Source organism: Struthio camelus, chromosome 22, assembly GCF_040807025.1.
Source record: "Struthio camelus isolate bStrCam1 chromosome 22, bStrCam1.hap1, whole genome shotgun sequence".
Taxonomy (NCBI): domain Eukaryota; kingdom Metazoa; phylum Chordata; class Aves; order Struthioniformes; family Struthionidae; genus Struthio; species Struthio camelus.
In genome coordinates this window covers 7,561,681-7,575,284 of record NC_090963.1, presented here as the reverse complement: position 1 = coordinate 7,575,284, position 13,604 = coordinate 7,561,681, and the positions used below count along the sequence as shown (strand labels likewise).

At 48.8% G+C, this 13,604-nt stretch overlaps 1 protein-coding gene and 1 long non-coding RNA gene across 16 annotated transcripts in view; one reads left to right on the top strand and one right to left on the bottom strand.

Moving 5' to 3' along the window:
- Positions 1 to 13,604, top strand: part of LOC138061887 (uncharacterized) — a 49,065-nt gene that overhangs the window by 26,818 nt on the left and 8,643 nt on the right. The window lies entirely within an intron of this gene.
- ARHGAP32 (Rho GTPase activating protein 32) overlaps positions 5,845 to 13,604 on the bottom strand; it is a 290,155-nt gene continuing 282,395 nt past the window's right edge. For all 15 annotated transcript variants that reach the window (XM_068916543.1, XM_068916547.1, XM_068916538.1 and 12 more), the window contains one exon: positions 5,845 to 12,714. In XM_068916543.1, coding sequence (XP_068772644.1) covers positions 10,468 to 12,714 — 2,247 coding nt within the window. In that variant the 3' untranslated portion in view covers positions 5,845 to 10,467. The remainder of the gene's footprint in view (positions 12,715 to 13,604) is intronic.

Genomic DNA, 13,604 nt, shown 5'->3' with positions numbered 1-13,604 from the left:
TGCCCCTTTGTGTATATGCATTGTGATATAGTCTTTAACTGTAATGCAGCCACATTATCCTGTCTCACTTGGTGTGCAGAATGGATGGTGTTCATTTGCTGGGCCTCTGTTCAATATTTTGTTTTCTGTGGTGGTGTGTCTGTCCCTATATCATATTTACTCAGACCCTGCTCTGAAAATGGAATAGTTAACTTCCTCCTGGGCTCTTATGATGTGGATTGCTATGGTATCTGTATGCCTCATAAACAGTAATTAACTTCTCTGGCCCTTAAGAAGGGGCATTTCTCCATTCTGCTGATGGTCTAGCTGTGCCTCAAAGCCTAATGTGAAAATTACTCAGTTGAATTAAATTTCAAACGTCAAGGATCTGACAGAGCAAAGTACACAGCCTCAGTTAGCCCTTCAGGTGGTCACCGCGCAGCTCTTGCTGATTTGGGTAGCAATTCCAGGTGCTTGAAACTTCTGCAGACCAGACTGCGAAGCCTCCTGTCGGGCACCCAGAAAAAGCATCTGAACAAACGTCTGAGCAGTTGCACTCTGCCAGCTGCGCAAAGTAGCGGTGGTTTGAGGTGGTGCCCGGTTCCCGTGGAAGCCGGCTCGGCAGCTGGGGTCAGCCGCAATGCAGCCCTCGGTCTCCTCCCCAAGTGCCAGAACTGGCACTTATTAGTAACAAGCTTCTACTTCGTCGATATTGGTGAAACCTTCATACCTAGCATATTAGTATCCGTGTGTTCAGGTGAGGGGTACTCACGTATTTTCTTGGGCATGCTTCCCTCTTCAAGATGCCGCTCCTGCTGCAGAAGGAGGGATCATGCTCCAACCCTCCTCCTTTTGGGGCTAGATAAAGGGAGAAAAGTTTGCAGAAGTTGGTGAAATGGATTCAGAGAAAAGAAACCAAAGGTGCAAAACAAACAAAAGACACTAAGTGAGGTGGTGGTTAAAATCCCCAGGAGATAAGCAAATAAAGACGGTCTGAAGAAAAATAAAAGATGCTAATAAAATAAAAGCTGTGAAAGGCAAGCACGTGACAGAGAGGAGAGGTGGCAAGACAGATGTCTTTCAGTCCTCAGGAGCAAGTCCTGGTCTGTGTAGCAGCATTTCTACTGCTGCCTGTCTGAAATCCTGGCCCTGTCTGGCACGCTTTTTTTTTTTTTTTTTTTTTTAGTCTTATGTTTGAATTTATAATTTGAAGTGCTGCAGAAAAAAATTCTCCTAGAATATTCCTATTGATTGTCTGGCCTAGAGGGCGAGTGCTGATTTGGAGAAAGAGGAGACGAGGGTTTTATCGCATAGCTATTGTGGACTTGCTGTATTACCTTTGCTGTCGCACTCGGTTCTTCTGTGCTTCTGCTTCACTACTGCGCTTCTGTGTATTAGTTTGCTTTTTGCTGTGTTTAACACCTGTGGGTCAGGAATAGTTTCTCCCTAGATAAGCGCAGAGTTCACTGCGGAGCGGTTCTCCCTCTCTATGTAGTCTAGGAGGAGGAGGAAAATAGGGCTGTCGTATAGTGCCGAGGTACAGACCATAGATAGGTGCTACAAAAACCATCCCAGCCGCTGCCTCCGTTTGGATGACATAGATCACCCACGCTTCCTCTCTGGAAACATGCCAGGTGACTTGTTCTCCTTGAAGCTTTCCAGGTCTCCCGTCGTCAAGCATTCATGACGTTTGAATAATGCATAAAGCTCCAGCACTTGCTAGAGTCCAATATTCTTCTCTGGCTTCTTAGATCTTTGAAAAATGGATGAATTCATTTTTACTTGAAAACCTTCCCTTGCCCCCTCTGCAACCTGCTCCCCTTTCAAAGACATCACGTGCTTCCTGCAGACTTTTCATCTTCCTAAATATACAGTAGCAGTTGTTTGAGGTGGTGCCTGGTTCCTGTGGAAGCCGGCTTGGCAGCTTGGGTCAGCCGCGAGGGAGACCTCTGTTTCATCCCCAAGGGTTGCTACTGGGGTTAGCAGCCCTTTTGTATAAGGATCTTGCTCCTTCCTGTTACCTTTGGTAATTAGAAGGGTATGACATGAACTTTTCTTTGTGCAAAAAGAAGGCAACCTTACTGACAATATTTGACCATGGTGAATAAATTCAGTCAGGCTGTAACAGAATGCTCTGCTTCTGGGGAGATTCACCTCTCTCTTCCCCTTGTCCCCCGTTAATCAGTCCGCTCAGGTCTCTTCACTGGTCCTCGGGAGGCAGTGGGCCGTGTAACAGGCGACATGAGCATTTGCGTATGCAGGGCTGTGGCAGGGATTGCCACAGCGGGAGATGTACAGACGGGACAGATTGGACACAAGCTCTGCCAAGAGCCCAGAGGAGGCCTGCGCTGGGCAGAAGGAGATCTTCAGGCAGGTGATGAGGCAGATACCATAAGAGAAGCCTTTCTTGACTGCTAATTAGGCCCAAAAGGTGCAGGCTTGGCATCTGAAGTCAAGGGCCTCTGTCTAGAGGCTGATAATTTACTTGGGCTCCGTGGATCTGAATCTTGTTGAGGCTCAAGATGCTTATGATAGACTTAAGGAACGGGCTGTCCTGTGGCATGTGGACAAGTAGGAGAAGACTTGATGAAGTGAAATTAAAATTGCCTTATTTAAGGGATGCTCTGTGCAAGAGGCGTCTTCACTTTTGTGCTTTGCAGTTTGTAGATCTGGTGATTTGAGAGGTTGGCTGGGGTGTAGTTTGGATGCTCCATAGGGCAAAATCCCAGGGGATGAATGTGATCCCCGCTGCATCCCTCTTGCCTTCTCGTGCTGCCGTGCCAAGCTTGCGTCAAGGCCTGCTCATGAGGGGCACTGGGAGCCCCCGTTTGGAGTGCTTCCTGCCTGCAGGCCCCTTCGCAGGGGCAGAAGGATATTGGCTGTCCTGCTGCTCTGCTGGAGCCTGGGGGGAGGATCTGCCCAGAGCAGATGCTCAGCCTCTGATTCATGTGGAGGTGAGAAGCTGAATCTGGTTTGTGCTGGGAAGTGAGGTTCAACAAGTTGCGCCCTGCCATTGCTCGATTGTGTGACTGGAGAGCCTCTTACATTGGCACAAACTTGTCTCTGACAGAGACTTGGTGACTTGGTGCTTGTGACTGGGGGTCTTCTAGGTGCATGTAGGCTGATAATTAATCTTAGCAGGGCGTCCTTGCCAGCTGGAGGAAGAAAAGGGAAGGACTGAGCAGCATTGCTGCTTCCCTGCTTTTTCAATTGTTGTTTCTGGATGACTTTTCTCGTGTTGAATTTCACTTTTAGCACTGCCTCTGATGATAAGCAGACACACTGCAGTGTTCCTGTGGGGATGGAGTCCTTAACAGTTGATAAGGAGGTCTTTGCTGCTTTTCAGAGAAACTTAGGTCGGCAGCCCGCTTTTCAGTTGGAAAGCGGGCTCTAAAAGCTGCTTCAGCAATAGTGGTAACTCCGCTTTCTCAGCGGGGTGCTTTGTGGCTGGTATAGCTTTGTGAAGGAGAACAGAGCTCCTTAGGAGACTGCGTGCATTTTGCTGGGGCACTGACTATTCCATATATCTTCAAAAGAAAAATCCAGCCGTAGATATTGGGAACGGGAGACCTGAACACAGAAGCTACTAGAATGGAACATAATCTTTTTAAATGGTCTAAAAGGCTGGCTTTTAACAGCAAATGTGGTATAACAGCGCTACCTGGTGGAGACGGTTCTTCAGGCAAATCGGTTTTATGAAGTATGGGTTTACTGGTGCTTAGACGCTTTAAAAAAAAAACCACACACACAAATTTAAAATGTAATCTACTCTATTCTGTAAATGAATCTCCACCAGGAGGGTACAGCTCAGGAAAGGCTGTCAGAAAGAAGACTAGTGTCGTCTTTTTTTTTGGTTGTCTTTTTTTTTTTTTTTTTTTTTGGTCTGAAAATGCTGGGAAGAAAAATGAAGCTATGCAATTGAAAACTGCTCTTAGCATTGCCTGTACCCACTGAGTCCTTCTTTGATGCATAGTAAAACCCCCTGGCTGCAACCTTCCACACTGGCTGTGTGATGTTGGGAGTATTATTAAAGGAAATGCCCTTGGTAGCTGGGAAAGCAGGGCCCTGTTCGACAGTCCTTTCGGCCAAACCAGGTGGGGAGGGAGACGGTACGCAAGCTCTTGGGATGCTCCCTGAGGCAGCGGTTTCAGATGTCTGCTACTCTCTTACCCAGAAACCCAAGTCTTTAGGGGTTGACTTAATCGTGGGCCTGATGTCTTGACAGTGAGTGTACTGTGCAGAAAAGCTGTTGTGCTGCCACAAACACCTTATCGCATCAGGTACGTGGGTGTCCGCTGGCGATTTTGCAGGAGGGGAGAAAAGAGCAGGCAGGGGAGGTAGCTCAAGCCAGGATGAGGCTGTCCCTGTGGGACTTGCGCACCCCGAGCTGTGAATTCCTGGAGGGAATTCAAGGGGAAGTGGGAACTCTCCCTTTCTCTGGGAGTGGGTAGCCACTGCATGTCAAAAGGCTTTGACAGGAAAGAGAGGTGGATGCCTCTCCTTCCTTAGGCAATTGTGGTCTGGGCCATGTTTTCCAGTACTTTTCTTAAGCTGGCAGAGTGAGCAGCTTCCTGCTGAGGGGCTGAAGTTGAAATGTGTTTGTCTAATAGACTTCAGAAGAGTTGGGATTTTTTTTGATTGTTTGCTAACGCATCTGCCTTTGCTGAAGTGTGTGGATCATGTAGGATGATACTTGGTTTGCACAGCAACCTTCCTAAGGTCCTCCTATCCCTTCTGTGCTGCCGTGGCACAGCAGGGAATCCCTGTGCGTAGCAGAAATCCAACAATGGAGAAGTGCTTGGGTTGCTCAGCTTGCCGCAGACGTAGGCGCGTGGTAGGAAAGGAGCTTTCCTACAAGAACGCTAATGTTTAGTGAAAGAGTCTGGAATGCGTGGTCATAAGTAGACCTGAATTGTAAAGTGAGGATCCGGGCATGGAAGAGACAGAGAAGGGGTTCCGATGTCATTGGACACAAACTTAAACAAACAAGGAAAGCATGCTCTTTGTCAGTAACGTCCTTTCCCCCCCGCCCGAGGGTCCAGTTTCTTAGGTTAACAGACTTCAATTTTGCAGTACCGTCCCTCTTCCCGATATTTTCTGTGAGACGGAGATAAGTGTTGTTTATATCTGGACTCGCAACGTTACTTAAAATTTGTTAGAACACACATCTGGCAGCGCCCAATGAAGAGCACGAGGATGCTGCAAATATCCAGCAGACTGCGTCTATGTGTACAGCCCTAAAACCAAATATAGCATCTCTGTGCTCTCGCGAAAGGTTATCCAGGCCTGCTGCTCTTAAACGGGCACACACGATAACAAATAACCCCCTGCTGTATCGTGACGTACAGGCTCAACATGGCAACTGAAGGAGTTAACCCATTGTCCGAGGACCGGACTATTAGGCTGGTCTTAGAACTGGGGAATATAGCTGATAGCAGTTTTTTCAACTAGTGAATATCCTGCTAAAAGTCTTTCTTGCAGTGTTTAAAAACAGCAGATCTGATTAATTTCTTTTAATCATCTTCTGCTATTAATTAACTATGAACAACATTCCTGCGGTGCCTAGAACCCCTCCCTGGCCAGCTCAGAAGGCCAAGGTGGCCGGCGCCATCTGTTAGTCCGAACTTAATCTGCCCCCTGCCTTCCGTGGGAGTGCCGCACCATTTCTCCTTGCACTGTCCTTCTAGGTGAGAAGAAAGGGAGACTAGGAAAGACAAGTTCTTGTTTTTGCTTCGTGATATGCTGTGGGTCTCTCTCTCTCACCATCCCTCCAATGTATGGCTCTAAGCTGTATTTTTTTTTCCAGTTTTTAATATACTATTAATTAATGAGGCAGAGGCACAAATACACACAAACACAAAGGAGTAGTTTTTAACCTGGCTTGATTAATGCTGTCAAGTTGTACATCTGAGTGTGGGCTCAGTGGGACTGTTGCTTTTGTTTAATACCACAAGACACCTCAGTCTGGATTGTTGCATTACAGTACAAATAAAAAACGGAAACAAAACCACATCTGCATCATACAAGGTGAGAAGAATGAGAATTCTAAATATTTACAGAGAAGGGCAGTGGGGAAACCACAAAAAATATTTACATAAAAATACATGAGCTTGTCGGCATATACATTTTACACCAGTTCACAAAAAAAAGACACTATATAAATTAAAGTGAAGGGAACTCTGAAGGTAACCCAAGACTTTCTGGGACGCTTCTCTCATGCGGCTCAGGGAAAGAAAAATCAAGTCTTCTACAGCAGGAAAATGAACTGCAAAAACAACCCTTTTCTCCCCCACCCTCCACCCCCCACCCTTCAACAAACTGGACAAGGCAAGACTCTGCACACAAAGGTATTCTGTTGAATGTCTGTTTAAACCAGACCATGCCTTTCCACATTGGATTTCTGTAGCACGAGGTTCTGGAGAAAGAGTTGCATGCCTAAGCCGCCTTTAACTAAAGAAAGTAAAACGATCTCGTCCAGGTTTCCTAACACGTAACACATCAGCCAACGCCCTGTCGACGTGCTGATGAATGGCAAAGAGTACACGGGAGGTTCTGTCCCTTTCTGGGGTTAAAGAGGAACAATATGTTTTCAAGATGGTTTTGGTTTTGTGTAGCAGCTTACTGCCACTGTGCAATCCTAACTGACCCCCTCCAAGTGATGAACATTAAAATGAGGATCTCTGGAAGGACACAGGCACAAAGTTGTGGGTGTTCTGTCAAATACACCTATAGATTTCACCTTCTAAGACTCTTAAAATAATTAATGCTTTAAGACTTTATAGGGGCTAGGTCCTAGTTACTCACCTAACATCTGCACTCCCCCTTCTCCAACAAAGGTCTCCTACGGGTCTCTCACGTTCTGGTCCAAGGTGGAGGTGGAAATCCAGAGCTGGAGTATGTTGTTGGACCCTAACCCTTACATGCGCTAGGGAGAGAGGCAGCTGGAAACTTAGGAAGCGGCAATTTAAAATGCAGATAGCCTTTGGCAAGTATAAGGGAGTTATTTAAAAGTATAGCTGCTTGACGTCTTGCTGGAGATGAGGTTAGGCAATAAATTACTTAACCTGCGCAGAACTAGACTTGCAGTTGAATATTACTTGCCTTGCTGTCCCCCTGCTTTCTCCGGTTTCTCCGCTAGGATGCGAAGAGCTGAACTGCTGACTTACCTTTGTATCACCCACCTTATTTAGTCATCTGGTGTAACCTCCCCTCCTTGCTTTGATGCACAATGCCCTACTTTTCCTCAGCGTGAGAGTCTGGAAAGAGACAGCTGGATGTTTTGACTTGGACTGAATCAATTAATGGGGATGGGAAAACTGTCTTGCTAATGAGCATCAGACTGACCACAGTGCAAGAGCAGAACTGCATAGTTCACTATATGGCTTTTATGGGGTGGATGCGGGGATGATGGTTGAATCATAGTAGGCGCCCAAGCTGCGGGCAGTGGCAACACCAAGAGAAGGGTGCGCATCCTTTATTTAGGAAAAGCTAATGCCTTAACCTTGTGGGTTTTGTACTTGTGGCCCAACGCTGGCGTACAGAAGTCAGTTTGGGCGCTCTTTGAGAGCTTGCAACCCTCAAAGTATGTGCTGATGTGACTGTGCACGGAGGGATGGGAGGAAGCTGGATCATTTAGTACTACTATTTTTTTTAATAGAGACCACCTTGTCCTCTAGGGAAGACTGTTTGTAGCAGCCGTCTAGGTGTATAGAGGTGCACCTCTGGGGGCTATTTCCGAAAGGTGCTGAAAGCTTTTGCCTTCCTTGAGGTGGGAGGAGGGGGACTCCAAGGTGAGAGGGTGCTTAGCACCTGGCACTTCGTACAGTGCAATGAGTTGAAGAGCCCAGGCTCGGGCAGTAGTAGCAAAAGACTATAAGGAACAGAAACTGTCCAGGGATGGCACTTGATACCTGAAGGGAGACAGTAGATTTGAGCAGGAAAATCCAGAGAGGCATCTACAGTTGGTGGGAGCTGAGTTCAGCCCCCCCCCCCCCCCCATAAGAGGATAGTCTTGGTTAACATAAGGCCAAAACGGAGGTTAAGGAGGAAGAGAGTTGCTGAGGGGGCAGGAGTGGGGAGTTAAGGCTTTCATGGAGAGAGAGGTTTGACCTACAACTCTCATTACCTGAATCCCAAATAGCCTGAACCAAACGCATGTCCCTGCCTCAACTGGAGACCTTAGCAGGTAACTGGCAGCAATGGGGGGATACTGTGCTACGGTGGTGGAGGACTAGTGGTAATCCTTTTTAAAAATGAAAAACAAAAAACCCACGCCTCTCTTGAGAGCGCATACTTAAACCGGGCTCCCTTGGCTAGCTTGCACCAAGGAACGTGGATTGTTCAGCCTTTACTAGGGAATTAGCTAGCAATGCAGACAAGATGGCCCACAGTGTGGCTCACCTAATGGCCCCTTTTCTCTCTATTATTTTTCTCTTAAAAGAAAAACATGACAAAAGCATTCCCCCACAAAGAAACAAACCCCTCTACCTGGTAACTAGTCACAAGGGGATTGTGGCAACCTGGATCGCAGTGCTTTGTTTTTTCTGACTGCCAGCTTTATTTCTGCGACATGTAAGACCTCTTCTAAACAAAATGCTTAATTAAAACAATAGCGTTGCACAATAAAGTAGGACCATAAGGTACTGTTACTGAAACAGCCCCGGACAAGGCTACAAGGTTAAAAGAAGCAAATAGCTAAAGCCTGGTTAGCGACTAGAAGCGGGTTTTTCCTTGTGATGTAAAAGCCCCAAAATAGCCATGAAATTTTTGTTCCAAAAAAGCCTCTGATACAAGTTCCCTTTAGCTTTCACAGCTGTCTGCTAACTGCAGGACCTCCAGATTAATAAGACATCAGAGATTCAAAACAGGTAGAGAAGTTCTTCAACCAAACAGAACAGGAATGGCCTTGGTATTTATCAGTGAGCGTTTAAAAAAAACTCCCAAATCTCAAGTATTGCTCGCAAGCCCTGTCGAGTGAGGTGGATGTGCTTTATAAGGTGGGGTTGTAGTGAGCTCTGGGAAGTCTGAGACGCTGCAGATGAGATGCTGCCTGGCTGCTTTTACAACGCGGAAAGCTTTTAAATACCTAGGACAACGTTATTAGCGTGTTAGAAAGAGTGCACTGGCCTTTTGTCCCTACTGCTAACTGAATACTGGTATGATCTACGCTTGCAATAAGGGAGGCAATACTATTTCACAGTGCACAGACAGCGTGTAACTACTCTGTATGTGCCACAACTTCACAGGGATGCCCTTGCCAGCATGGAACTGAAAGGTTACAGAAAGCTGTGTCCTGTAGAGCCTTCGGTTTAAGGTCAATAGGAGCGTTCCCAGATCTAAGAGCAGCAGGATCTGGCCTAGGGCAAATATCTGGTCATGCAGGTAACTCGGCACTTACACAGTCATTCCCAGCTGGTAAGCTGTGCTCCAGTTTTCAAGCTGGGCATAATAATGCTATAGTGAATTTTTTTTGTAGAGAGGTGATGATACCGTCTGGCCAGCCACAACATGGTATTAAGTCGTCTGGACTGTAGATAGCCTAGCAGTAAAGAGGAAATTGGCATGAAATGGGTGTGCTGTTCCCAACTGTGTGTATGGTTTTTCTTTGGGAATGAGAAATGCAGACCTGCCCTACTTGGCTTCTATAGCTGGCCTCCACTTACAATACAGAAATTTAAAGTAATTTGATTTCTTGTAGTTGGAAGCAGCTTATTAAGCAAGCAATTTAGGAAGCGCGCTGTATTTCAAACTTGCTTCAAAGCCTATTCCACCAAGTGAAGACAAAACAGGCTCCAACCCACTTCAGAGCAGTTCAAGCGATCCACTGTGCCTAAGCAATAATTTTCCAGGGAGAGGCAGGACCTCGGCATTTGTCTAGGAGAAAATACTTGGGAAGTCTTTCCCCCCAGCTTTTAGCCTACTCTTGCTGCATAACCTCAAAGGGGGCAGAACAGTGGTTCCTCCAAGGTGCGTCATTGAGGCCCTTCCTTGGAAGCTAGTAGCGGGAAGGGCAACTTACTACACGTGGGATTTACAACAACAACAGCTGCATGCACAGTCCATCATGCACAGGACTATGGAGGCGTTGTGAGGAAGCAGTGGTAACTGCCTATGTCAAATCTGGGGAAGGAAAAACTTCTTTTTCTTCCCCTCTGCCCCAACAGCATCTCCTTCATCTCTGCCCTGCCTCTCTGGCAACTCTCTCTCTCTCTCTCTCTCAATCTTTCTGTGTGCCAACAGCCTGCCCTATCATTCCAGTTGTCTCAAGCTACATGAAAAAGCTATAGCTCTACTACATAAAAACAGTGAGTGGTGGGCTGGTAGGGGTGGGGTTGAAGGTGGGTTTGCTTTGCTGATCGGGGCAGGGTGTGTGGGGTGTGTGTGTGGTTTTTTTTTTTTTTTTTTTTTTTCCTGTCACTGAAAAAATAAAACAGTCCACTGTCCAGCAGAGGCTGCTTAGACTCTATCCCTCCTTCCCCCCACACCAGCTCACTCAACGTGGACCTCCGTTTCAGGCCTCTGCAAACACAGCTCCGTTGGGAGGAAGGCCCCTTGGCCCAGGGCCGTGGCATAAGTCCTACTGTGCACATGGGAAAACCCAGGGGGCACAAACCCCCCTCCTCCAACATAGCCCCCTCTTTGGTGCTGAGGCATGGTATGGTAATCCTCCAAATTATCATACTGGGACACCACAGTCATAGTGCTTTGGCGCTTCCCGAGGGTTTGGTATGGGTAGAGGAGGGCCGAGTCCCTCTCCATGGTTTCGGGGTGCTGCACTCTGAGGCTGTGGCTCCGTTCGGGCTTGGGCGGTGGCGCCACGGGGGAGGCGGCGTGCTCCTCTTCTTTGTAGCAGTCTCTGGAGTGTTTCTCCACGGAAGTGGTCGGCCTGGCTCGAGGCCTTTCCAAATCTGGCCGGTCCTCTGCTAACCTCACCTCCTTGTGGCTCAGTCTCAGGGTTTCCTGGTTTGCTGGGATGTACTTCCCACCCGAGTGCTGGTAACTGATGGGCTCAGGAGGCTCCGGACCGCCTTTAGGCCTGTAGTCGGGATAAGGGGGCCCGTTTTTGGATTCGGAAGGCTGCCTATGGCTTGCTTCCTGCTGCGAGTGCGTCCTGTGTTCGTTTGGGTTGCAGCCTGGCTCGTGCAGCTTCCTGTTGCGGATGCTGCTCTGCTTCTGGGGAAGGGACGGCTTCTCTGACTGGCCGTTCCCGTAGGCCCCGTGGTAGTGGGCTCTGTCCAGCTCTGGCTCAGTGTGCTGCATGTAGTAACGTTCGTCCCCCTCAGGCGTAGCCGCTTTTGCCGGGTACCTCCCCTCTTTCCCTTCTGCCACAGTAAGGAGGCCAGTTTTCCCAGGATCTGACTTGCTGCGCAAGTGAATGACATCCAGCCCTCCCAGTTCCTCCTGCAGCAGAGGGGCCACGTTATCGTACTGGGACATCACGGGCCCTTTCACTTTCTGGCGTGTGCGGCTCTCTCGGCGAATAGACTGCATGCGGTACTTCTCCATGTCCTCGAGGTCCAATGACATGTACATATGTTTGATGTCTGGGGCAGGAGGTACATCTCTGCTGATAAAGCTGTGCTCTTTACCTGTCAGGTGGCTGATGAGGCCACCCCGGGGGTAGGCAGACAAGCCAGGATAGCGGTACAGACCTTTGCTCTGAAGCCGGGAGGCGTAGGAGGCAAAGTCTCGGCTGGGCAGGGGGTGAAACGGCCTGGCCCGCACAGTACTGTAGGGGTCCAAGTCGTAAAAGCTCCCATCAGCAGTGGTGTAGTAGGAGGAACCAGAATTGCTGGAGTAAGGACTGTAGCGGTAATGTACCCGCCCGTTCTCAAAGTAAGGCTGCAGCTGAGTTACGTGGTAGTCGGAAGGGGGCTGATATGGCTTGTACTGATAGAGGGGCCGCGGGCAGTACACCGGCTCATCGTCCGGAGGCACCTCAGTCCGTGAAATGGGAACGGAGCGGATAGCGGAGGCAGCAGGGGTGGGCACGTGCAGTGACTGAACCCTTCGGATGGTGGGGTAGGGCGGAACATCCTCCGTATAGCCGGTGTTACGCAGGCCAGTCGGGCTCACGGAGGATACAAACTCTGTCCGACTGCGAGGCTTGGAGTGGAGAGTTGAAGTGCTCTTCCCTTGGCTTGTGTAGGTGTTGTAGCGAGTGGCCACAGATGTGGGCGCGTCTGACCTGGGAGGGTAGGACTGGTGCTGGTCGGGCTTGCTGTGGTAGGAGATGTGAGGAGGAACGCTCTCTGGCCTGTACTGATGGGTGGAAGCTGGCTTGTGGTGAAGGTAGCTGTCTGGCCCGGAGGACTCGGGGATGCTCTCTGGCTTGGGATGCGGCACGTACACGGACTGCAGGGAAGCATGCTTAGGTGGGGGAGGTGGTGGTGGCAGCAAAGCTTCCTCCACGGAGGAAGCCAGCATGGAGGAAGCCAGGAAGGCGTGATAATTGGAGTTGTTGATGGCGTCCGTGTTGCTCGAGTGCATGGCAGCAGCAATCTTGCTCTCCAGTGTTCTCACAGGCGGGACGGGGGGTGTAAAGCTGTAGGAGTGAGCGGGGACTGACTCGGACCGCAGGTGCAATGGGGGAGCCCTCGTAGTCTCCCGAGGCTTTTCCAAATGGCTCTGGTGGCCCGTGGGCACGGATGAGGAGCCACAGGTGGTAGAATTGCTTTCTGAGACAAAAACAGGGGCAGGCTCTGGTGGCTTTTCAGGCGCCGTTGCGCCCCATATCTATAGGGAAGAAACCAGTGCAAGTTAGAGGCAAGCATCTTCCTCCCGTTCTGTAGTACAATCTCAGGGATGCTTGTGCAGGCTAATTCAATGTAAACAGAAAGCGGGTACAGAAGAGTTTACTGCGGAGACCGAGCTCTGCACACCATAGAAGAAAGGATGTGTATGTTCCCTTTGACAGCAAGGGCAAGATGCTGCTTCAGGGAGATTGCGAGTGAGTTTTTGGGACCTGTCACAAACTGTAGCCAAGGAGCCTGTGTTCTTTCCGCAGATGTCAAACTGCGGAAAGGGAAAGGGGCAGTTGTGTCTCTCTGTGAACAGGTTAAAACTTTTACACTGTGGCCTCAGTGTCTGGTTAGGCCCTTGGCTTATAAATGTACTTGTCTCTGAGAAAATGCACGTAGAGTTAGAACTCGGTGTGCCATGCTAAGCAGAGATAAGTAGTGTAATACTGCAGAAGTCGCTTCCTTAAAGGTGGCTACGGTGTCTAGGGCAGTTGTGCATGTTTCCTTGGCCGGAGCTGTTTGCATGCTGAGAGAACATTTCCATGTCTAACTCCCACACCATCAAGCTGACCTGCTTTATTAAAGAGTGTTGGAACAGGATCCTCTATCTCGGTGAAAAGAGGAGGCAAAAGTTCTTACCGTTTTCAAGCACTTCTAAACTAGCGTTCCCTGTATCAGTCAACCTAGTGCTCCCCCTCCCCCCCCTTTTTTTTTTTTTTTTAAAATCAGTGCAAGCACGTTTATCAGGATGTTCCCCTGTCTTCACTTAGGAAACTTTGTGATGCTTCCCTATAAGTCTGTGCCTCTGCCCTGTACACATGCGACTTCCAGTAACGAGGGGATTCCCTGCCTCTTCCCATTTGGATGTGGACCAACTGTCCTTGG